This window comes from Engraulis encrasicolus, chromosome 9 (genome assembly GCF_034702125.1).
Source record: "Engraulis encrasicolus isolate BLACKSEA-1 chromosome 9, IST_EnEncr_1.0, whole genome shotgun sequence".
In the NCBI taxonomy this organism is placed as follows: domain Eukaryota; kingdom Metazoa; phylum Chordata; class Actinopteri; order Clupeiformes; family Engraulidae; genus Engraulis; species Engraulis encrasicolus.
The window spans coordinates 51396725-51421490 of record NC_085865.1 but is presented as its reverse complement, the minus strand read 5'-3'; the positions used below and the strand labels follow the sequence as shown (position 1 = coordinate 51421490).

At 41.9% G+C, this 24766-nt stretch overlaps 1 protein-coding gene across 1 annotated transcript in view; it reads left to right on the top strand.

The window, feature by feature from the left end:
* Window positions 1-2940: 2940 nt before the first annotated feature.
* Window positions 2941-24766, top strand: part of LOC134455315 (contactin-associated protein-like 2) — a 183021-nt gene continuing 161195 nt past the window's right edge. The window contains exons 1-6 of the mRNA XM_063206336.1: window positions 2941-3090; window positions 5421-5568; window positions 16701-16904; window positions 18094-18278; window positions 20388-20531; window positions 22511-22769. Of these exons, the coding sequence (XP_063062406.1) occupies window positions 2941-3090; window positions 5421-5568; window positions 16701-16904; window positions 18094-18278; window positions 20388-20531; window positions 22511-22769 (1090 nt within the window). The remainder of the gene's footprint in view (window positions 3091-5420; window positions 5569-16700; window positions 16905-18093; window positions 18279-20387; window positions 20532-22510; window positions 22770-24766) is intronic.

The window sequence follows — 24766 nt, the reverse complement described above, 5'->3', positions numbered from 1 at the left end:
TATAACTATACACCACTTTCCTGCATGCTGCCCACAGTCTTAGTGACGATCAAGACAGACCAGAGTGATGTGAAGTAACTAACTGGACTTTCCTTTTTATAAAAGCAAAATATGTGTAGTATGAGCTGACGGTGGATGCACTGGAATGAAACAACATATAAATTAGCAGCATATTGTCAGTCCAGTGTTTACTTTGACCAACAAGGCCACAAAATACAGAACGTATTGTCTACATGATATATTACAGGGTCTGTGTGTGTGTGTGTGTGTGTGTGTGTGTGTGTGTGTGTGTGTGTGTGTGTGTGTGTGTGTGTGTGTGTGTGTGTGTGTGTGTGTGTGTGTGTGTGTGTGTGTGTGTGTGTGTCTGTGTGTGTGTGTGTGTGTGTGTGTCTGTGTGTGTGTGTGTGTGTGTGTCTGTGTCTGTGTGTGTTTCTGTGTGTGTCTGTGTGTGCGCTCGTGTGCGCGCGTGTGCGCATTTGTTTGTGTGAAACCAGAAAAAGCACTCCGAAGCTCCATTTTTCAGTAGGATGACAGAAACCGGAACAGACAAGTCTCTTATATTGCCCTATCTGCATGGGATAAGTATTACCTATGGACCTCTGGTAATTGCAAATTGCTGCATTACCTCTGTGTGTATGACACATTCATTGCATTAAGGGACAACTTGCCCCTAAAACACTGCTTATCATAATTTCAACCATAGCCTCTCTTGTTACTCACGCTACAAAATGACATTAAACCATGTTCAAGTGCAATAACAATCACATACTTGTGCATTTGCACTGGACTAGTATTATCACTGGGCGTCTTGAGTTACACAAAACACAGTAGATGATTTGCGCCGGAATTATTACCTGACAATTTACAGACATGGCGCATTCGCATGGGACTAAGAACTCAGAAGTACTTCATTCTCCGGGATTATTACATATTACCAGAGGTCCACCGGTAATACTTTTCTGTATTCTCTGCCCATGCAAAGTCTCTTGGGACTGACTCCTCTGGGATCATCCTCTTGTTTTTCTCTGCCGAAAGAAGGCTGCAGGAAACGCCTGCGCGCAAGAGAGAGAGAGAGAGAGAGAGAGAGAGAGAGAGAGAGAGAGAGAGAGAGAGAGAGAGAGAGAGAGAGAGAGAGAGAGCGAGAGAGAGGGAGGGAGGGAGAAATGGAAACATGCAAAAAAGACTAGGCAGCCGATCTACCTGAATAATTCAAATTAATATACATTATTGTTTACCTGCTATATAGTGCCTTGTTGTTTAAGTATAACTTCTGCCAATTTCGACATGCAGTTGTAATGCCCACACTACCCTGGACTTGTCAGTACCTGATCATTTCAGGAGATCCTGGTCATTGTAATGGGGTATGTTTACAATTAAGAATTTTTTTGATTTATTCCCAATAACATCCAAAAGGTTTTGCAACATCAGCAGACAACTAGCAAACAGCGGAGTAGGCCTATGTTAAGAATAGCTCAAATCTTGGAAAGGGCTGAGACGAAAAATGCAGCATCATGTCCGGGTACTGACAAGTCAAGGGTAGCGTGAGCAATACAACAGCACCTTGAAATTGGCAGAAGTTCTCCTTTAAATCTGGAGACTTCACTGCCTGTCATAGGCATTGTGGTGTTAATGTCACACTAATTTGAGCATTCAGGGGTAAAGGCCGTCATTATGCTTGAACTTTCAATGACAAACGCCTCACTCTGTGTAGCTGTTGATCTTCAATCAGCACTCCCAATCTCCAGTGGACACCATCATTGCTTAATTAGCCATTAGCTGTTCACAACAATTCAAAAGTATGTGTATATATAGGACATATACGTATATAGACTGTCTTATCCTCCCACCTTTGACTTTGAACTTTCAAGGTGTTTAAAGTTTTAAAGATGCCAGTACGGTATGCTCACCCTTAATAGTCTAAGCCATCGCAAAGCTCTCTTCAAAGTCATTAAAAACAGACAGAAAAGAAAGGCCCGACTGAAGACAGACTCTTGAAGTCTTGTCACAAAAGTGGCAGCAGCATTAATTATACTGTGGGAAGCCAATAAACGTAGAACGGCTGATAGTTACGGCTGGCAGTGAGAGAAGCTGTAATCGCGGTTTAGCCCTTTGTGTCTAAAATTGTGAAGGTGCTCGGTTAAACAACATGGCAGACAGTTAAGCTCTCAGGGTGCTGTATCATTTGGCCAACTAATTACACACTTGCTGACTGCCTGGTTCTCCCCTTATCGACACACACACACACACACACACACACACACACACACACACACACACACACACACACACACACACACACACACACACACACACACACACACACACACACACACACACACACACACACACACACACACACACACACACACACACACACACACACACACCTCCAAATATTTACATATCTTAATATTTATATACCCCCCCACACACTACTTAGACACACAGGGCATATTGGCTATGCTGACGCATGATGAGTGGCCGTTTTTTTTGTATGAGTGACACAAGATAACAGCAGTGTTTCTGAAGCACAATGCCATATTAATTCAGCTGGGACCTTCATTCAATTGGAAGCTAAAGGGCGAAATTAGCTTGGCTGTACGGTAAAAACTGTAGCGCTATACAAAGGCAGTTAGCTGAGACCACAATGTACAACATTTTTTCTTGCACCTCGCTTGAAGGCAACCGCTTTAAAAAAAATACACCTATTAAAAGGTCAGCATGTCATGGGACGGTTCCCCAAGCTGCACGTCATTGAGGCTAAAGTGTCTCCAGCCGTGAACCATTGGGCCAACATTGAAGACAGGTCCACATCGCACACAGGAACTCACAACGGCCAATTGTGTTCTTTCAAGATAAAAAGCCCTTGAGTTAACCCAGATATAGTCCTGGTCCTTTTAAGTTCCACACTCACTCCCTTTTGCTGGTTATTTAATCCACATGGCTCTGGTCTCTGAGGTGCCCCATCGCTTATCTCTGTCCCCACACAAGTTCTGGGCCCCCAATCTCCAACAGTCCCCATCCTCCTCCCTTACCTCACACCTCGACAGTCGTCTCTTCTCCCTCTATAATTTTTTCACCACATCTGTGGTTTGGCCGTCCACTTCCCAAGGCCTGGCAGGTGATATGTGGAGGAGATGAGAGGAGAGCGGAGGTGATAGTGCAGTGGAGGAGAGCTGACAGGAGAGGAGAGATGAGAGGGGAGTGGATGAGGGTGAAAAGAAAAAGTAGAGAGGGAAGACGAGAGGAAAAGAAAGAACAGGAGAAGAAGAATCTTGGCATCTCTCCATCTCTATTGTCACCTCTGTTTTCCATGACTACTGGGTTCAGAGAGCTTTGAAAGCTGGCCACATGACAGGTGGGGAAGACAGGAGAGGAGGGGAGAAGGAGGAGAGAGGAGAGGGGAGGAGAGGAGAGAGGAGAAGAGTAAAAAAGAGGTGAGATCTTGGCATCTGTCCATCTCTGTGGGCATCTACACACCCCATGACTACTGACCTCAGAGAATATCTGAGGGCTGGTCATCCAAAGCCTGGCAGGGGGAGTGGGAGAAGAGAAGAAGAGGGGAGAGGAGAGGGGGAAGAGGTAAAGAGAAGAGAATAGGTGAAGAAGGCGGTACATCACCCCTGGCAGCACATCACCCCCATACTCAAGCAGCGTCACTGGCTCCCCATCAAGTCACGCATTACCTACAAAGTCCTCCTCCTAACCTTCAAGTCCCTTCATGGTCTGGCACCCCACTACCTCACAGACCTTCTTCACCCCTATGACCCCTCAAGATCCCTGCGGTCCTCTTCCAAGGGCCAGCTGATCGTCCCTCGTGCCAGGCTCAAGGCCACCAGTGACAGAGCCTTCCATGTTGCTGCTCCCATTCTTTGGAACAATCTGCCCGACCACATCCAGAATGCCCCTTCACTGGCCATGTTTAAGCACCACCTTAAGACACATCTCTTCCTGGAGGCTTATGGCTGCTAGTCCCACAAGCACTTTCACTTACATGCATTCACACACATGCTCACACACTGGCGCGCACACACACTCACACTTTCCAACACAACACTCTGTGAAGCGTCCTTGGGTGTTTTGAAAGGCGCTATATAAAACGAAAGTATTATTATTATTATTATTAAATGAGAAGAGAAAAAGCAAAAGATTAGAAAGGAGAGGAGAGGAGTTGCCTATCATTACTGTAATGTCTCCCACTGATGCACCGCACCCCACCCCCCATGGCCACTGCCCTCCCCTGTCTTGGGTATGTACTGCCTTCAGAGTGGACTGTGAATCCTCAGCCCACAGCCTTGCTAAGTCTCCTTTTGAAGTAGAGACAGACTAAAGCCAAGCCATGAATTCTGGATGGCGCATAACAAAAGAGAAAAGGTTGTGACCTTAGTTTTTGGCTATGTTTTGTTTATGATGTACTCCAGTTTGTTTGCGTCATCAGGCTTGACCTTGAAGTTAAACTTGAAATTTGAAGCTTGAAATGGGCATGCATGCTTGCGTGCCTGCATAGCCTGCGTGTGTGTGTTTGTGGGGGGTTATAACCACACACTCATATACAGTACACATTTAAAGTGTATGCTGTGTGTGTGAACTTTATTCGGCTGACCGCATGCATTCTAATTGGCTCGCTGCCTGTCTCTGAAGAAGTTCCTTTCCCCTGATTGGCTCTTGCCAAGCTGAAGTTTTTAATTGCTGATTCCAGCACCCAGAGGAGCCATAGACTCAAACAAAACCCTTGTTACTGTTGCAACAATGCAAATGATGTAAACATCTGTATTCAGGAAGAAAATACAATGAGCGGTCAGGGAGTTTGAAATTAATAGGTATTGTTAATAAATGTTAATGAATATTGAATGAATTACCGTTCAAATTTCATCGTTCAGCATGATCAACCACACTGCAGTGGTACAGTGGTAGCAAACACAAGCTTGAGATATTGGGACAAGAGACCTACTGTGTGTAGGCCGTATAAGTCACAAGTCCTATGGCTCCCATCAATGCAATTGGGTCCCTTCTTGCACTTTGTGGTCCTGTAACTGGATTCCATCCATAGACTGTATACAGTGATATGGTCTCATCAGAAATGTTTGCACATGTATACATGTATGATAAAAAAAATGGGTGAGCAACATGAGCAATGCAAGTATGTGAATTGTGCCTCTGAACTCCTTAGTGACCAATGAAGTACCTCCGCTTTACTCAACACTCTATACCTGTCACCCTACTATAGCATCATGTCCCTGCCCAAAAATGCAAACTATTATTAGTATGTGTGAATGTCATATCCTGTATCACAGGCCCCTTTGTGTTTTTCTCTCCACAGACGTTCAAAGTGATTTACAAAACAGATAATGCAGTGTGGCATGTCATTACTATGTGTGAATAATCCGCTGTAATAAAGTCACCTGTTTGTGTCTCCACAGGCGTTCACAGGGAACTCCAACACAGAGAGTGTGGTGCGGCACGACCTTCAGCACATCATTGTGGCCCGCTACGTCCGGTTCCTGCCTCTGGATTGGAGCATAGAGGGACGCATTGGCCTGCGCATCGAGATCTACGGCTGTGCCTACTGTAAGTCCAACTGTCAGACTGTCTTTTTAGTACTTTCTGACTCTTTTCTTAGGACATCTATTGACACGTCTGATTACTGTAAATAGAGGTCACCACTGGCACCATCTGTGACCTTCTTTGTCCGTTTTAACAATAGCAAATAATTTACTTTGGAAAAACAGCCCAAAAAAAGCACAGCACGCCTGCGGTTAAGTGTCCTTTATTAGTAGTACTGCAAGGTAAATAGGCCACCTTACGAAATAGTTACTCAAAATTCTTATTGTCTACAGCTGGAATTTACTTAAAGCTAATATGATGCGTAAATGGTAATATGAAACTCGTACTTATTACAGTAATTAGCCTTTGCAGCCTGTTGACATTGAACAATGAAGAAATGAAACAATATATGACAATGAAATTAGGTATAAATGTCTGTTGTGTTTGCTAAGTTTAACTTCATTTAGCCTCATATGAATATGAAACAAAATATTTAAAAGGTTAACAGTGAGCCAGGGTCACACATTTATTTCATTTTGAGATTTTATCTGCTGGGTTATCCATTTCCAAACTTTTTTCAGCGATTAATTAAAATGAAATGAAATGCCATCAGTAGGAATTGGTGGGAATGGGACTTTGTCAAATGGCCCCGGGCGGCCCCCAGACACAAAGTGTTATCAAATCCATTTTGATAATACATTTCAATTAAAGATGGGATAAATTACTTTATTGGAATGACGTGTGAGAACATGCCTTGACAGTAATGCAATTTCCCTCCATGAAGATTACTCCCTTATCAAATTCTGACCAGAGTGGAGGGAGAGATAGTTTGCTTCCTTCAGAATCAGATTTCTATTTAGTCATTCCCTAAAGCATACGTCTCCCTACATCAAAGTAACCCCAGCAATGGAATGCATTTCTTTTCAGACACATGAAATAAATAAAATAAATAAAACTAATATTGTGGTCATGCCTGCTGCGCTTTTTCCTGCTTGCACGCTGGCTCTTGAAGTGAATGAGTAAATAAAACTGACTTGCGACCATTTCCAAATGTTTGCCGTCTTTGACAGATACGGATGGGAACCGTGTTGCTCAGATACACATCATATCTCAAAATGTGTGTGTATGTGCGTGAGTACATGCGTGTGTCAGCGCGTGTCAGATATGCATCATTCCTCAAAGTCGTTGTTGCACTTGTGAAAGCCCGGGGATGCCACCAATATTTTTCTAGTCAGAGACTGTCGCGTCCCTATTCAGAGGGCTGTGGGTTGCCCTGCTTCCCCCAGCTGCCACATCTCCAACCCTCCTCTCGGCTACCCCTCATCTATCCTCTCTCCTGCTTCCCAACCACAAACCCTCCCCTCCTCCACCCCTCCACTCCTTTTCTCGCCTGTTCCATGACACTGATAAAGATGGACTGCTGTCTCCAACTGGATTAAAAAATGGAAAACGGCTCCGAGAAGGATATCAGATTCACTCTCAAATCCGCCCTCCTACTGTATCTCTCATTGTGAGTGTGTCTCTGCCCTTCTCTGCCCCTCTCTCTATCTCCCTATCGACCTCAGTGACCTCATATCTCCTGGAAGTGAGAGTTTCTAAAAGAAATACACCATTTTACACTTTTTTGTCCTTGGGACGGCACTGTTTCCTTTTATAAGCTGGCAGCGTAAAAATAAATTGATTAAATATGTACAATCATTCTGCATGCTTGAAAGAAGATACCGTAGGTATGAAAAAGTCCAAAAATAATAATCCTTCAGAGCGATAAGCGAGCCGGGGCGGTCTGGGAAACAGATGGTTGAATGGGACCAAAATGTAATGCAACCTTGTTGATCAGCTGGAACATGATGAATACACTTTTGATTCCTCTGCTGAAGATAGTGGCCTTTTATTGTGTGTATGTGTATGTGTGTGCGTGTGCGTTCGCGTGCGTGTGTGTTCGTGTATGAGGTGTGTGATGAAAGAAAGGCAAATAATAATCCGGTAGAAAGATAAGCAGGTTTGGGACGCCTGGTAAACATGGAGCTGAAAGCAATATGATGCGGTAGCCAACCTTGTTGATCATGATGATTTAATGAATGCACTTCTTGATAACATTGCCTGTTTGTGATAAACATGCCCGTGTGCATGAGAGAGAGAGAGAGAGAGAGAGAGAGAGAGAGAGAGAGAGAGAGAGAGAGAGAGAGAGAGAGAGAGAGAGAGAGAGAGAGAGAGAGAGAATTGTGATTCAGATGTGTGGGTGTGTGTATGTTGGTGAGCGCATGTGTGCTCGTGATATCTGTTTGCTGTTCACCTGGCTGGTTGCTGTGTGTAGATATTGTGGATGGAGCATCATAGTAGATATTGTGGATGGAGCATCATAGTAGATATTGTGGATGGAGCATCATAGTAGATATTGTGGATGGAGCATCATAGTAGATATTGTGGATGGAGCATCATAGTAGATATTGTGGATGGAGCACCATAGTAGATATTGTGGATGGAGCATCATAGTAGATATTGTGGATGGAGCATCATAGTAGATATTGTGGATGGAGCATCATAGTAGATATTGTGGGTGGAGCATCATAGTAGATATTGTGGATGGAGCATCATAGTAGATATTGTGGATGGAGCACCATAGTAGATATTATGGATGGAGCATCATAGTAGATATTGTGGATGGAGCACCATAGTAGATATTGTGGATGGAGCATCATAGTAGATATTATGGATGGAGCATCATAGTAGATATTATGGATGGAGCACCATAGTAGATATTGTGGATGGAGCATCATAGTAGATATTGTGGATGGAGCATCATAGTAGATATTGTGGATGGAGCATCATAGTTGATATTGTGGATGGAGCATCATAGTAGATATTGTGGATGGAGCATCATAGTAGATATTGTGGATGGAGCATCATAGTAGATATTGTGGATGGAGCATCATAGTAGATATTGTGGATGGAGCATCATAGTAGATATTGTGGATGGAGCATCATAGTAGATATTGTGGATGGAGCATCATAGTAGATATTGTGGATGGAGCACCATAGTAGATATTGTGGATGGAGCACCATAGTAGATATTGTGGATGGAGCATCATAGTAGATATTGTGGATGGAGCATCATAGTAGATATTGTGGATGGAGCATCATAGTAGATATTGTGGATGGAGCATCATAGTGCTACAAGACACCATGTACTGTATGAACCCAATGACACCAGACCCTCTCACACATTAGCAAATCATAGGTCATGTTTGGCTTTTTCTGGCTAGTGGACAATGGGTTAAATTATTTTTCTTCTGTACTCTGTGAACTGTGGTCTGTTAAAGAAAACTAATCTGCTAGTCAGTGTGGACCTGGTTTGGCCTCGTCTGGGCTTGTCGTCTTTGCGCGCTATTTGCTTAACTGCCGGAGATTTGGTGTGTCAGTTCCTGTATGGAACAATAAAAGTTTTTTACTTTTTTTTACTTTTAAAATCTGCCAGCCTGTCAATAGCCTATTCCAAAATATTTGGATCTTGTGTGTGTGTGTGTGTGTGTGTGTGTGTGTGTGTGTGTGTGTGTGTGCGTGTGTGTGTGTGTGTGTGTGTGTGTGTGTGTGTGTGTGTGTGTGAAATGCTTCCCACTGCATCTCTTAGGTGGAATAAAACAGCTTTGTCAAACCTCATACAGTTATTCAGTACACACATCTAAACTAAACTGTTTACACATTTACACAAATGGACTACATTAAGATATGCTGAAGGTTTTTACTTATTTTTCAATATTTTATCACTATTAATGTATAAAGCAAGGACAATGTCCGTTTTGCCTCTTGTCCAAAATCAATCCAGTCCGTATCAAAGATAATAGCTATATAGCCAATAACTATCAAGACCAACAGATGAGATGAGAAATTGCTATTATTTCCAGATTATCCCACCAATGTGAGTTATGACCTTGAAGCGTCCCATTTCTATCATTTGACCAATTGCTACAACACCACAGCAAAGGGTGAATAAATGTAGACTGACAAGATTAAAATATATAAATGTGTGTGTGTGTGTGTGTGTGTGTGTGTGTGTGTGTGTGTGTGTGTGTGTGTGTGTGTGTGTGTGTGTGTGTGTGTGTGTGTGTGTGTGTGTGTGTGTGTGTGTGTGTGTGTGTGTGTGTGTGTGTGTGTGTGTGTGTGTACAGTACTATAGCTAGGGGTAAATAACAGCCTGGTGAGTTGCCGAAGGGTGTCTGGAAAGGCTGTGAAACTTTTATGCGAACATGCAGTTTACACGTATCAATCAGTGTGTGGAGACAGGGGTCAACACTCTCCTACCTCTGAGCCATACGTGAAGAGGGCCTTGTCAGCAGGTGGGAATGGCCTGTAATTTCCCCAACTGCCACGCTACCGTTTATCAAGAGCATCCAGACCAGACCCAGGCACTTTATCTGGGAATGGGGGCTGCAGTACTCTTTTACAGGGAGCCAGGCAATCTCCCACCAGCTCACACAACTCATCATTTACCTAAAATGGGCGTGACATCCCAATCGGTTGTGAGCTGAGCCTCACATTAAAAACAACTCCACACAAACATACGCTACTCACTTCTCAACATTGTCCCTCAAGCCCTAAACCAACTCACAGCTGCTGCTCTGGTTTTCTGTCTCCCTGTTTCTCTCTCTAATGGGTCAGTCTACATATTTCCATCTGCCTGTCTGTCTGTCAGTCTGTCTGGTTATCTTTTAAAATTATTTTTGGTTGATATATTTGTTGGTGGTGTAACAATCCTGTATTGTTCCTTACACTTACTACTAGTAATGACTCAGGACACAACTGTCAAGATGTATATCTCAAGATGTTTATGTCAAGATGTATATCTCAGTATGTTTTTTTTTTTTTGAACTTTATTGCCAACAGAAAACTTAGAGGCAATCACAACCACATAAACAAACATATCACACCCAAACAAACAAACAATACTAAAACAATAATATGCATAAAAACACACATATAAAAGAAAATAAAATGAAAATACATAAAAATAAAAAAAATGATAATACATAATGAAATAAAAATAAAAAAGGGGGGGGGGGTTCACCTTGATTGCTAGCTTATATTATGTATGTCTTATGTAACTATATGCTTAACCCATATAAAGAATGACAGGTGTCCATCTCCTAAGGAATAGGGGTAATTTTAGCTGAAGGATGGCAGTCATATTTTCCATCAGTTGGACTTGGTTGCACCTCAGTCTCCATTGAGCCACTGTAGGAGGCTCAGGCTGCATCCAATGCATTGTGATCATTTTTCTTGCGATCATTAGTAGGACATGCAAAATATAACACAGGTCTTTGGAAAAGTTTTGTTCTGTTGTTTTTTCCAGCAAAATAAATACAGGGTCAAACGGTATGTCCATGTGCAGTATCTTCTCCAGTTCTGTCTTAATGTCTCTCCAGTATGGCTGTATCTTGGGACAGTCCCAAAAAATGTGGGTATGGTCACCTACCATCCCACAGTTTCTCCAGCATTTATTAATACCCCCAATGTTGAAGATACTAACCTGAAGTGGAGTTCTAAAGAATCTCACCTTTACTTTCCAATCAAACTCTTTCCATAATTGACTTCCCACCCCTCTATGACATTTAGAACATATATCCTCCCATTCATCATTTTCAATTATTGTATTAAGTTCCAGCTCCCATTGTCCTTTTATGTGTAACGTGTTATCTGACATATCTGTTGTTAGTTTTTGGTATATTTGAGACACTTGGTGTTTTATTATAATACGGTGTTCCAGTATATATGCAAAATGTGCTTCAATGCTATTGGGGTCTTCCTTGAGTATGTCCCAATCTGGATGTTTTGTTATGTAGTTCCTGATTTGGAGATATCTATAAAAATCGGTTTGGGGCAGATCAAATTTATCCTTAATTTGTGAAAAAGTCTTGACCACCTGCCCATCTAGTAGCTGATTGATTACTCGTAGGCCTTTCTCAGCCCACCTTCTAAACACTATGTCAACTAGAGATGGGAGAAATTCTATATTTCCTACAATGGGCATGGCTCTTGACAAAGATGCCTTTCCTTTTAGGTGTCTTTGAATCGTATTCCAAACCTTAAGGGTGTATTTAGTATACCTGTTCTTTACTTTGATTTTCTTTTGTGACTGTTGACTGAGGAAGGGTAGTGTATCTAGTGCAATTCCTGGCAGAGAACTCTGCTCAATAGACACCCAACCCATTTCACCTCTGGCTATCCAAGCTACCATTGCTCTAAGTTGGGCTGCCCAGTAATACAATTTTAAATTAGGTAGACCCAGACCGCCTTTTTTCTTGGATGACATCAATACTTTCAACCTGACTCTTGGTCTCTTATTTTGCCAGATGAATTTTGATATACGTTTTTCAAGCATTCTAAATGTGGACTGAGGAACTATAATGGGTAGCGACTGAAATAAGAACAGGAACCTTGGCAGAACATTCATCCTTACTGATTCAACCCTACCAAATAGAGACAAAGGCAACATTTCCCATCTACTTATATCTATATTTATTTCTTTTATCAATTTGTTGTAGTTTGCATTATATAATTGTGAAGGCTTTGGTGTTAAAATAATCCCAAGATATCTGAATCCCTGCTGGGACCTCTTAAAAGAGACCAGGTTATCTAGTTGAGTTGGCCAGCTACCTACTATCATCATGGCTTCAGATTTATCTGTATTAACTTTGTAACCCGACACAGTACTATAGGCGTTGAGGCTATCCATGAGTGCTGGAATAGAAGTGATAGGATTTTCTATAAACACAAGTATATCATCAGCAAACAATGAAATCTTGTGCTGAATATTTCCTTCATCCCTTATACCTTGAATATGTGAATTGGTTCTTATCAACTCCGCCAGAGGTTCAATACTTAGCGCAAAGAGAGAGGGAGACAAAGAGTCTCCCTGTCGTGTTCCACGTCCCAATGGGAAGAAATGTGAACAGTGTCCATTGACTCTGACTCTAGATATGGGGTTTTTATAGAACATTTTAATCCATTTAATAAAAGTTTCATTAAAGCCCATATTTCTGAGTGTCTGTTGGAGGAAAAAGAGGTCCAATCTGTCAAAAGCCTTCTCTGCATCTAAACTCAGAAGCATTGATGGAACATCTCTATTGACTGCAACTGCTTGTAAATTGAGTGCCTTTCTAACATTGTCCACTCCTTGTCTGTTAGTAATAAATCCCGTTTGATCTGGCTTCACAAGTTTATGTATATATTTTTGTATTCTCTTTGCAATGATTGAGGTTAGAATTTTTAAATCTACGCATAATAAACTAATTGGGCGGTATGACATACATTGTGTAGGGTCTTTATTTTCTTTATGAATTACACTGATTACTGCTTCTGACCATGAGTGAGGTGGGTCTCCTTCTCTCAAGGCATAGTTATACACTCTGTTCAGCAATGGTATTAATTTGTTTACAAATGTTTTATAGTATTCTCCTGGGAAACCATCTGTTCCTGGTGATTTGTTATTTTTAAGCTTAAGAATGCTCTCTTTAATTTCCTCATCTGTAATTGGAGATGATATTACTTCAGATTCTGATGGTGTTAATGTATTGAGTTTGATCAACTTGAGGAAATGTTTAACTTTGTCTTCCTTATGTGGGTCCCTCTCTTCTTCATATAGCTTTTTATAGTAGGTAGCAAATGCCTCTGCGATCTCATTAGGCTGTGTTAGACTCCTACCTAGATGTGGACATGATATCTTATGTACAGTCCTGTTAGACTGTTCTTTCCTCAATTGAAAAGCCAGCAGGCGACTGGCTCTGTTTCCCATTTCATAATATTTCCTGTTTATAAATCGCAATGCTCCTTCAGTTTTATAAGTTAACAGGTCATCCAGTTTCATCCTAGTCTCTTTTAGTATTCCCAAAATCTGTGGGTTGTTTGTCTGTTTATGTTCTGACTCTAAATCCTTAATTTCTTTCTCCAGTTTGTTTTGTTCTGATAGCCTTTCTTTCTTCAGCCTTGAGGAAATAGCAATGATTTTACCCCTCATCACTACTTTAGCTCCCTCCCACAAAGTAGAGGGGGATACAGACCCATTGTCATTTAATGCCATGTAATCTAACAACTCTTTTTGAATTTCCTCCTTAATGAGCTCATTACTCAACAAAGAAACATTCAATCTCCAGTACTTAAACTGCTTGCGGGGCCCCATGCTTAGCTTTAAAGTTACAGGTGCATGATCTGAAATTGTGATAGGTTCAATGTTGCAGTCGCTGGTCCTGTAAAGTTCTGTCCCAGATATCAAAAACATATCTAATCTAGAGTAACTCCCATGTACATGAGACATGAAAGTAAAATCTTTCTCTCTAGGATGTAGATATCTCCATACATCAATTAGACCCAACTCATGCATCATTGCTTGTAGAGTAATAGATTTTTTGGATGCTGGACCCACCGTTGCTGGGAGTCTATCAATATTTTCTCTCAGGACACAGTTGCAGTCTCCTCCTATTAAAATAATACCCTCTGCTTTATCTGCTACTAATGCTCCAATATTTTTGAAAAAATCTCTGCTGTCTTCATTGGGGGCATAGAGATTTAACAAAGTTATTTTTGTACCACCAATAGTCCCTTTTACCATCACATATCTCCCCTCCTTGTCTGTAATAGTCTGTATATGGCTGAAGTAAACTGACTTATTAACAAGAATAGCCACTCCCCTCTTCCTACTACTCTCAAAGGAAGAGCTGAATACCTGGCCCACCCATTCTCTTTTCAATTTTAAGTGTTCTTTTTCTGACATATGAGTCTCCTGTATCATTGCTATTGAGCAGTGTAGTTTTTTAAGCTGGCTTAATATCTTTTTTCTCTTAATTGGACTGCCTAGACCCTTAACGTTGTAAGTAACACAAATTAAACTGTCCATGTTAATATATAATTCTGCTTTTCCATCCCCAACATTCCTAACTTCCAAGATATAAACATGAGGAGAGAGAAAAAAATAAGCATATTTTTGCATAGCATTGAACTCAAGGTGAAAGACAAAACATAAATATAAAGAAAAACAATGAAAAAAACACAGTAGTAAACTGTAGATTTCCAAATACCCAACTGACTTCCCGTAGTCTCATAATGGTGCCTGGCCCATGGACTAATAAGAAAACCAGCCCCTGATGTAACCTGGGCGAAGGATGGTGACCACTCCTCCGTGGGAATCACACACCGTGTGTCGGCGCTGTCGTCGTCCAGCTCGTGGATCATTCGCTGCGCCCTTCAGCAGAGTTCCATCCAATATTGTAGAGAATAGTCTTTATCCTAATAGTTTGGCTATAAAAAGCCTACTTTCTCCTGCAATGTAAACTTGGCATGTGTTCAAAAAGTTCACTCGTCCTTGGCAAAGAAGGCATGCATATCCGCGCGCGTCATCATCGGTTTAGTCTTTTCACCTCCCTCCTCTGTGCGTTTCCAAGTAGACCTGGCCATCTCCCTCTCCATCTTTTCACGTTCGTCGATCTTAGGGTGGATATTAAGCTCTTTGAGTGTTGGTAGGGCTTCTGTGATCGTCGCGAAAGTCTTTTCACCCGAATCAAACAGTATTTTTAGCTGTGCTGGGAAGACGCATTTGGCTTTGATACCTTTTTGTTTTAAACTCTTAATCACCTTTCTCACCTCCGTTCTTTTCTTTTGCAGCTCTGGGGAGTAGTCATGATCAAAGTAAATCTGTTCTTCGCCGTAGAGAATTTTCTGTTGTTTCCATGCTTGCCTGAGGATGGCTTCCTTCTCCGAGTGATCCACGAATCTCACTATAATGGACCTTGGAGGGTCGTCGGCTTTTTTTGGTTTGGCTGTGAGCGCTCGGTGTGCCCTCTCAATTTGCAAGTTCCCGTCAGGCATGGGGTCAATGACTGATTTCAACAGCTCCTTTACAAACTCCCTAGTGTCTGCACCTTCACTTCCCTCAGGCACTCGATATATTCTTAGGTTATTGCGTCTGAGTCTATTTTGCAAGTCTTCGCACCGCGCCGTTAGATCCATATCTCGGTGTAACAGGTATTTCAATGCCCTTTCATACCTCATCCCATTGTCCTCAATCTCACCCACGCGATCTTCCACCTCTGTCGTTCGTGTGTCTAGGGATTTTACTTCACCTTTTAGTTCCTCCATTGATGATTTTATTTCGGCAAGCGATGCTTTGATTTGTTCTTGACCCTTTCGGTTTTCGGCTCGCATCTTTTCCAGCTCAGCTAGCACTCGTGACTCAGCGTCCAAGCCAGGCCCAAGAACTTGAGCTTGTTTCATATTTCCACTTTCTTCCTTCGCAATTTCGCCCTTTCTCGGTCCTTTACCTTTAGATGATGATGCCATTCTTTCGAAATAGTTGTTTTTGCCAAGTTTTTTGTCGATTAATTAGGATTTTAATGATCAAATGGACGGAGCTCTGCTGTCAGCTCATGCCCTGCACATGACGTCACCGGAAATCCATCTCAGTATGTTTAATACTCAACTGATTCATGTGTCATCGATGATATATGGCTACCCCAGCCCCCTGCTGGTTATAACATGCCATTACAAATCCCATGTCTAGAAAAGCACCAATATGTAATTGGTATCTTCACCTTTGTACCTGTTTGCTCTCCAATTTATGACAATTTCTTTATTTGGACTATTATTACCATTACCATTGTTCTATCTTTTGCTATTGCCAACATTCCAATCCAAGATAGATTTTGTGTGAGGTTATTTTCAATACATATATGCATGACATTACTACTCCTTACCACAATAAATTAGCCTATATTATCACTGGAAATCCGGTGTGTGGTCTTCCTAGCTCGGATGGATTGCTGTGTAACAGCCTTGAGATTCACTGAACAAGTGTACTGTGGCCCAAAAAAGGTTGAAAACCCTAATTACATTAGCTGACAGTTCTATCCAAAGTGACTGACAGTTATTTATAGGGAATTGATTACAGTCCCTGGTCGTTTTTATGTTTTTATGTGCCTTCCTCAAGTAGGGAGTGTGAGTGTGAGATTCGAACCTGCAACCCTCTGATCTGAATCCCATCCCCTTAACCACTAGGCCACAGCTGCCCTAATGCATCCTCTCTCTCTCTCTCTCTCTCTCTCTCTCTCTCTCTCTCTCTCTCTCTCTCTCTCTCTCTCTCTCTCTCTCTTCTCTCGTCTTCTTCTCATCAGGGTCGGATGTGATTAACTTTGACGGCCAGGGGGTGATCTCCTACCGCTTCAAGATGAAGAAGATGAAGATCCTGAAGGACGTCATCTCGCTCAAGTTCAAGACGTCGGAGAGCGAGGGCGTCATCCTGCACGGAGAGGGGCAGCAGGGAGACTACATCACACTGGAACTGAGGCAGGCCAAACTACTGCTGCAGATAAACCTGGGTATGTAGTATACTGTATATAGCCTACGCAAGCACACGCACGCACGCACGCACGCACGCGCACACACACGCACACACACGCACACACACGCACACACACACACACACACACACACACACACACACATGCACACACACACGCACACACACACCCCTCCTATCACTGGCGGTGTCAGACGGTGCTGTCAGGGTCTGGATGATGTGCCAGGCTGAGGAGCAGCAGCTTAGCCCACTAAGGCTCTCTGGGACTGGGCTGCAGTGTGGCCGCAGGGCCCCTGCTATGGATTAGGGTAGTCTGTGGTGCTGTAGTGGGGCTTTGTACTTGCTCTTACTGCCACTGCCACGGTAGTCTGCAGTCTGCTACTTAGTTACATCAGAGATCATGGACATATCTCTTCATCAGTAATTCTTCAACAGATTTTCATCAGCCTCATAGCCTGAACAGTGGAAGAAAATTCACTCAATTACTCAAAATCAATAGGTGAGTACGTGCTGGAACAGGAGAGGAGAACTTAGAGGGAGTTTGGTTTTGAGCTGTAGCACCTCAGTCTGGGTAGTCGTGATGAAACACTCCCTCGCCGCCGTTATCCATCCTCTCTGTATCCACGTTCCAAAAACCTGTTCATTAAATCAGAACAATTCTAGCCCTATGGAACTGACTTATTCTGACTCCTAATGAGATGCGATGTAACCATCAACACAGAGCAGGGTGTGTCTGTCAGTGGGCTTACGGTATAGATCAGTGTATGCAGTCGTATCATCTACTGTGACCAAGACGTCTAAAACACTAAACAAGACGCTAACTAGACGGATGCAGTTCTAGTGACAGATATGACGAACAGGGTTCTCCTCCAAGTTGTCCTCCTCTCTGTTTCATCACATATTCACCCATTCTTATTTCCTTTCAGTTATCTTCTGTTTGGTCTAGCACATGTGTTACTGATGCGTGTGTGTGCATTCTTTGCCTTTTTGGATTGTCAGGGAATAACACAGAGTGTGTGTATGTGGGTTTTTTTGTGTGTGTGTGTGTGTGTGTGTGTGTGTGTGTGTGTGTGTGTGTGTGTGTGTGTGTGTGTGTGTGTGTGTGTGTGTGTGTGTGTGTGTGTGTGTGTGTGTGTCTGTGTGTCTGTGTGTGTGTGTGCGTGTGCGTGTGCGTGTGCGTGTGTATGTGTCTGCTGTTTGCACTGCAGGTAGCAATCAGTACGGCTCGATCCTTGGCCACACGTCAGTTACCAGCGGCAGTCTCCTTGACGACCACCACTGGCACTCGGTGGTTATTGAGCGCTACAGACGCAACGTCAACTTCACACTGGACCAGCACACACAACACTTCAGGACCAACGGGGAGTTCGACCACCTCGACCTGGACTATGAGGTGTGTGTGTGTGTGTTTCTTAATATTTTAAACATATATATTTTTTAAATGTATTGTTCTTTTTATGTTTTTATTTTTACCATATGTTTTTAATCTTGGTGTTTTAAACGTTCTTTGACTCTAATGTCTTTCTTCTTTTCTTTGCTTGTTTTCTTTCCTTTTGCATTTGTTTTTTGTGAAGCACATTGAGTTGCACCTGTGTATGAAATGCGCTATAAAAATAAATTGAACTTGACTTGACGTGTGTGTGTGTGTGTGTGTGTGTGTGTGTGTGTGTGTGTGTGTGTGTGTGTGTGTGTGTGTGTGTGTGTGTGTGTGTGTGTGTGTGTGTGTGTGTGTGTGTGTGTGTGTGTGTGTGTGTGTGTGTGTGTGTGTGTGTGGAGGCTGGGGAATAGCCTGGCCACTGGCAGCAAATCCCCACATTTTCCACACATTTTTATGACTGCAGTAATAAACGATTTATTTGTTTCTGTCTATTTGTGTACATTGGATGCATCAGAAAGAGGAGCCAATAATAATTATAATAATAATAATAGTAATAATAATAATAATTATTATTATTATACATACATACATACATACATACATACATACATACATACATACATACATACATACATACATACATACATACATACATACATACAAACCTACATACATACATACATACATACATACAGTACATACATACAAACCCCAACTCCGGTGAAGTTGGGACGTTTGGTAAACAGTGAATAAAATCAAAATGTTGGATTTATCAAATTAGAAATGAGTACATATGTCCCCCAAAACATTATTTTTTCTCGGTTTTAACACTTAATATGTTGTCTTTTCACTATTCTCCATCTAATGAATAGATTGAATGTTTTGAAAATGATAGCATTTTGATTTTATTCACTGTTTACCAAACGTGCCAACTTCAACGGAGTTGGGGTTTGTACATACATACATACATACATACATACATACATACATACTGTACATACATACATACATACATACATACATACATACATACATACATACATACATACATACATACATACATACATACATACATACATACATACATACATACATACATACATACATACATACATACATACATAATTTATTTGTTTGCTGAACTTCTGGAGCAAAATATTGTAAAGCTCCAAAGGGTTATGCTAAATTCACCAAAGTCTAAGTTTAATGGTGACAAATACTGTTCTGATGCCAGGCTTTCTGCCATCAGTGTTTACCACTTGGGGAGTCTGTCCCCTTTCAACATGTGTTGATGACATGGAGATAACATCTGCTTCATAACACTGTATAATCCTTTGCTGTAATTTGCTCTGGGACTTAAAAGTGATCAAAAGGTAGAACCGAATACAAATGCTTTATTTTGACAGTCTAAGTAGAGGGCCACTGCGTTCTGTGCTTTGAAAAGAACTGTGTAGTGGTAGAGTGGGAATTTTTGAGAAATGTTTGTGACTTGTAAATAACCTTGTGTGTGTGTATGTGTGTGTGTGTGTGTGTGTGTGTGAGCTTGACTTGTTTTGCTTGTGTCTAAATACACCCAGAGAATAGTGCAATCTAATGTGGGCAAAGATTAATGTGGTCCAGTTTAAACTCCATCTGTTTATCTGATTGGGCTGAAATAAATCTATCTGTGTTCCCAAGCCACAATATAGATAGACCAGATATATCTACTGCTTCACTGAACCAGGCTCCACTTTCAAACAGAGGTATAACAGACTTAGTTAAATGCCTTTTGATAATGTTAAGTTCAAGTGATGCTATTATCAAAAATAGTGTTAAACTATAAACTGGCCCAGAGATATATCCTTTTAAAGTAAAGGTGGTGGAGCTACACAAATAATCAACTGTGAATATATTTTGTGATGTAAGACAAACAGAAGACAGGTAGGTAGTACCACATTAAAATGCACTGATTGATACAGACTTGAGGGTGATTTGAATAATGTTAAGCATTAAATACAACAACAATAATGAATATCATTTCAAAAACCTACATATACATATTTTTAAAGCCAGAATGAGTGTCAGTATTTTCCCAGTTTTTTTTCACTGCAGTAACTGTCGCCTTGTCTGCCTCCTCATCCACAGCTGAGTTTTGGAGGCATGCCATATTCTGGCAAGCCTGTCAGCGGTGGCAGGAAGAACTTCAAAGGCTGTATGGAGAGCATCAACTATAACGGAGAAAACATCACTGACCTGGCCAGGCGGAAGAAGCTGGATGTCTCGAGCTTTGTGAGTTTTTATTTCTCACTTTCTTGGTCTTTTACGCTTCCCTCTTGTTTGCTTTTTTCTGCTAGAATTGTATAACTTGTGCACTCAATGTATTGCAAGGAATTCATATTCTCATCACAGTTTAAGTTTGTGTTGAACCTATTCAACCTCAGCTCAAATTTCCCAGGCAGAAAGTGAAAACTTGGAGCCCTATTTTACTCTTGAGAAGAAAGGAGGAAGATGTTTGTGTCACCTTCGAAATAGTATCAGCATTAAAGCAGAGGTGTCACTCCTTTTTTGTCGTTGTGCAGCTTGGCTCATTGACTTTCATGACTGCATTCCAACAGCAATCCACTTACTTTAACACCCAGGTGTCCACCAGCTTTGAATATCTCGCCTATTACTGAGAAACTGTATTTACCTGCACCCAGTCATTACCTCACAGTCCTTTAATGTCTTCCTATGGGATATTAAATGCAAATCTGCTCCATAGGAAAATGTCTTACAGTATGTGTGACAGTGTTGCCTACATGCAGTACATGTGAATAATTCACATTATTTCCCGGGGAGGATGTATTGGAGCGTAATCCCTTTATTGAAGGACATGTGTGGTCTATGATTTGGCCTGTATTCAGCTGCTGGTATGTTTATATACGTAGCACACATAGGCCTATGATATTAGTCCAGCGTGTGATATTTCCACATTCTGCAGCTACGTGTTGAGCAAGCAGTTTTTAAAAACCCTAGTCTACAGTTGTATACATTCAAGCGTTCTGTTTATGTTTACGTCTATCAAGCGTGATTTGAGAAATAGCCCGTCTGGTGGTAGAGTGAAGCAGACAGGCTGCTGCTTTTGTGAATGCCCATCTTCTTCTCCACATTCGTATGTGCATGTGCGCGCATGTGCCTGTTTGCACCACTTCACAAACAGCTGTGTCAGTGCGAAGGTATTTAATTCCTGCCAAAACATCACTTTCACAAGTCAGCTGAAATCACAAAAAGGCATGCTCACCTGTCTCCTTGCTGGAAAAGCAGCCTATTTTCTTCTCAACTGCCAGATGTTTGCTGAATCTAAGTTTGCACTGCAATATACAGGCAGACATCTCATACATGTTGAATAAAACTAGTATTTGCCATGCTGGATCCCATTTTTTGAAAACATCATTGCTAGCCAGTTATCACCAAGCCAGGCATCACTCAGGGTGTGTGTGTGTGAGTGCGTGCGTGCGTGCGTGCATGCATGCGTGCGTGCGTGCATGTGTGTTTGTGTGAAATAATTATCTTACAATTTTGTGTTGATCCCGACCCGACAAGCCATGTTTCTTAATAGTATGCACTGTATATGATTAACCAAAAAAAGCTCAAAAAAGAGAGAAAAAATCGAATTAAGTGTTTAGTTGAGTTGACTCATCCAGGTGCATAATATTCGCTAATTGCCGCAGCCATTGTAAATAGGCTTATCAAGCCTAGAACAGATATGCATAGTTTAAGGAGCAGGTACTGAGGCAGCTGTTGAATGGGTTCCAGCACAACCACATTTATTTATTCTGTAGGGGAAGAACAAACATTGGCTCTGCCAGAGCCTGCAAGGGGGACAGGTTGGCCAGACTTTCTAGCAGAGGATACTGTTTGTAGATGAAACCCAGTCGAAATTATATTGTGTAATAACAAATAAGCCATGGCATTTTACTCATTTTTTTAGATTTACATGTATCCTGTCTGTTTTGACTATCATGGCAACTTTAATATCTTTCCAACACATTTTCAGTTCCAGACTTAGTTGTTAGACAGCAGAACTGTAGGGCAAATATTTTTGGGGTTACCGTTTGGCAGTAGTTGGTAACTCTTACCCTATTAAGTACATTTCACAAGGTATTGAACCAATGACATTTCTTTGGAAGCATTAATATTATGTTAAGCAAGCATCTTTTTCTTACTTTGAAAGACAAACAGAACTAGCCTACAACCCTGCTCTTCTTGTCTTCTCCCCTCTCAAACAGCATAACCTGAGTTTCTCCTGCGTGGAGTCTCACACCTTCCCCGTGTTCTTCAACGCCACAAGCTTCCTGCAGTTGCCAGGGCGACGGGAGCACAACATGGTGTCGGTGGGGTTCCAGTTCCGCACGTGGAACCCTAACGGTCTGCTGCTCTTCAGCCCGCTGGCCGACGGAATGCTGGAACTGGTTCTGACTGAGGGCAAGGTGGCCGTCCACATCAACGTCACCCAGAAGAAGAACACCAGGATAGACATCTCCTCAGGTAAGGACTAGATCTTATAGATACACACCTGTATATCTATCATGCAGATAGTGATCAGTGGGCTGTCCACATCAGCATCACTCAGAAGAACATCTCCTCAGATAAGGACTATACCATGCAGATAGACATCTCCTCAGGACTATACATTATCAGTGCATGTCTATCATTCAGATAGTTATCAGTGGACTGTCCACATCAGCGTCACACAGAAGAAGGACATCTCCTCAGGTAAGGACCTGTTAATATCATGCAGATAGATATCTCCTCAGGTCTATACATTATCAGTGCATATCTATCATTCAGATACTTATCAGTAAGCTGTCCACATCAACGTCACATAGAAGAAGAACACCTTCTCCTTCACCATCTCCTAAGGCAAGAAATAGGATATGTTATCTACTGTATCATGCAGATAAACCTGTCAGGTAGCCTTCAGGATACCAGAACATTTTGGACAATTCCATGCTCGCAACGGTGTGGAAACAGTTTGAAGCGCCCCCCTTCCTCTTCCAACATGACTGTGCACCAGTGCACAAAGCAAGGTCCATAACCTGAGCCTGACAGAACACCTTTGGAATGAATTAGAGCAGAGACTGAGAGCCAAGCCTTCTTGACTAACATCAGTGTATGACCTCACCAATGGGCTTTTGGATGCATGGTCAAAAAATCTTATAAACACACTTTTCAAGCGGACAGTCTTCCCAGATGAGTTGAAGCTGTAATATCTGCAAAAGGTGGGTGGAATATTGAACGATATGGGTTAGAAATAGGATGGCAGTTAAGTTCATATGCGAGTCAAGGAAGGTTAATATTGTAGGTAATATTGTGTATGTTGAAATATTTCCCTTGAACACCGGTGAGTTAGAGAATTGACCTACCTGTATACTGCTTTGTGCAGAAGAGTATGATATTGCATGGACATGCACAGCATACAATATCTCCCAGCAATTTGCCCTTGGGAAAACTGTAAAGTTCATATGAAGCAACTTTTTAGTCAATTGTAACTGTCACTGATGTAGGTACAATTCCTGCCACTTCTCTACGCAGAGAAACTCATGACAAAGTTATGAGAATCATGTGACTCAAACTGATGATGATTGAGATGAAGGTCATCAATAATCATTAGTAAAAGAGTTACTTCCCCTCTGACCACCAAATGGCTGGCCCAGGGTCCCTGCCATGTTGTTCTCAGTCCTCCTCCTTTAGGAGGCGCTGTGACCAAAGCCCCATTCACAATCACCTGGCCACACGTGAAGTGTTCCCCAGGGACCATTGTTCGTCACTCTAGTTTTGGCTGCTGGTCGGGCGAGACGCATAGAGCAACTTGCGCAATTTTGGACAAAGTATTGTTTGATATTTGGCCGAATAACAAACATAGACTGCTGAGTTCATCTTACACACACTTTGCAAAGAATTCCTCACTTCAAGTCTAAGGTCTTGCCTGGTCATATCTTAAGACTTTCATCCGGACACTGTGAACTAAAGGCGAGTTCACTGCGAGAAATATCCACGCACGCCTCCGTGGAACAAACTTCTTGCATTTGGGATTCAACCGAAGAATCTCGAAGCCGCAACAAAGAAAGACTTTTGCACCCCCCCTCGGAATTCTTACACTGAAGTAAATCTTTTACAACTTAGGTGCGAACGCTGCAAGTCACAACGCCGGAGTGTTGCAGTGGACCCCACAAGTCAAATCCAACCATCTCTGCCATCTAACATGCCTTGCATCCTCTAATACAGATTGCTTCCTTACCCACAGAGGGATTATATGCCTGTTGTTTATGTTATGCCTTTTGTTGTTTTTTGCCAGCACTGGCCATTGAGTGGGTCTGATAATTAAGCATCTGGCCAATACATACTACGTTTTTGGGAATGTTTTGGTTAACTCCAACTTCTACTTCACTCAAATGTTAATATTACAAGACAGTAATCATCTAGAAGTCTATAAAATGTAGAGAAAAGTGTATTCCTATTACGTTATTCTAATAAAAAATGAG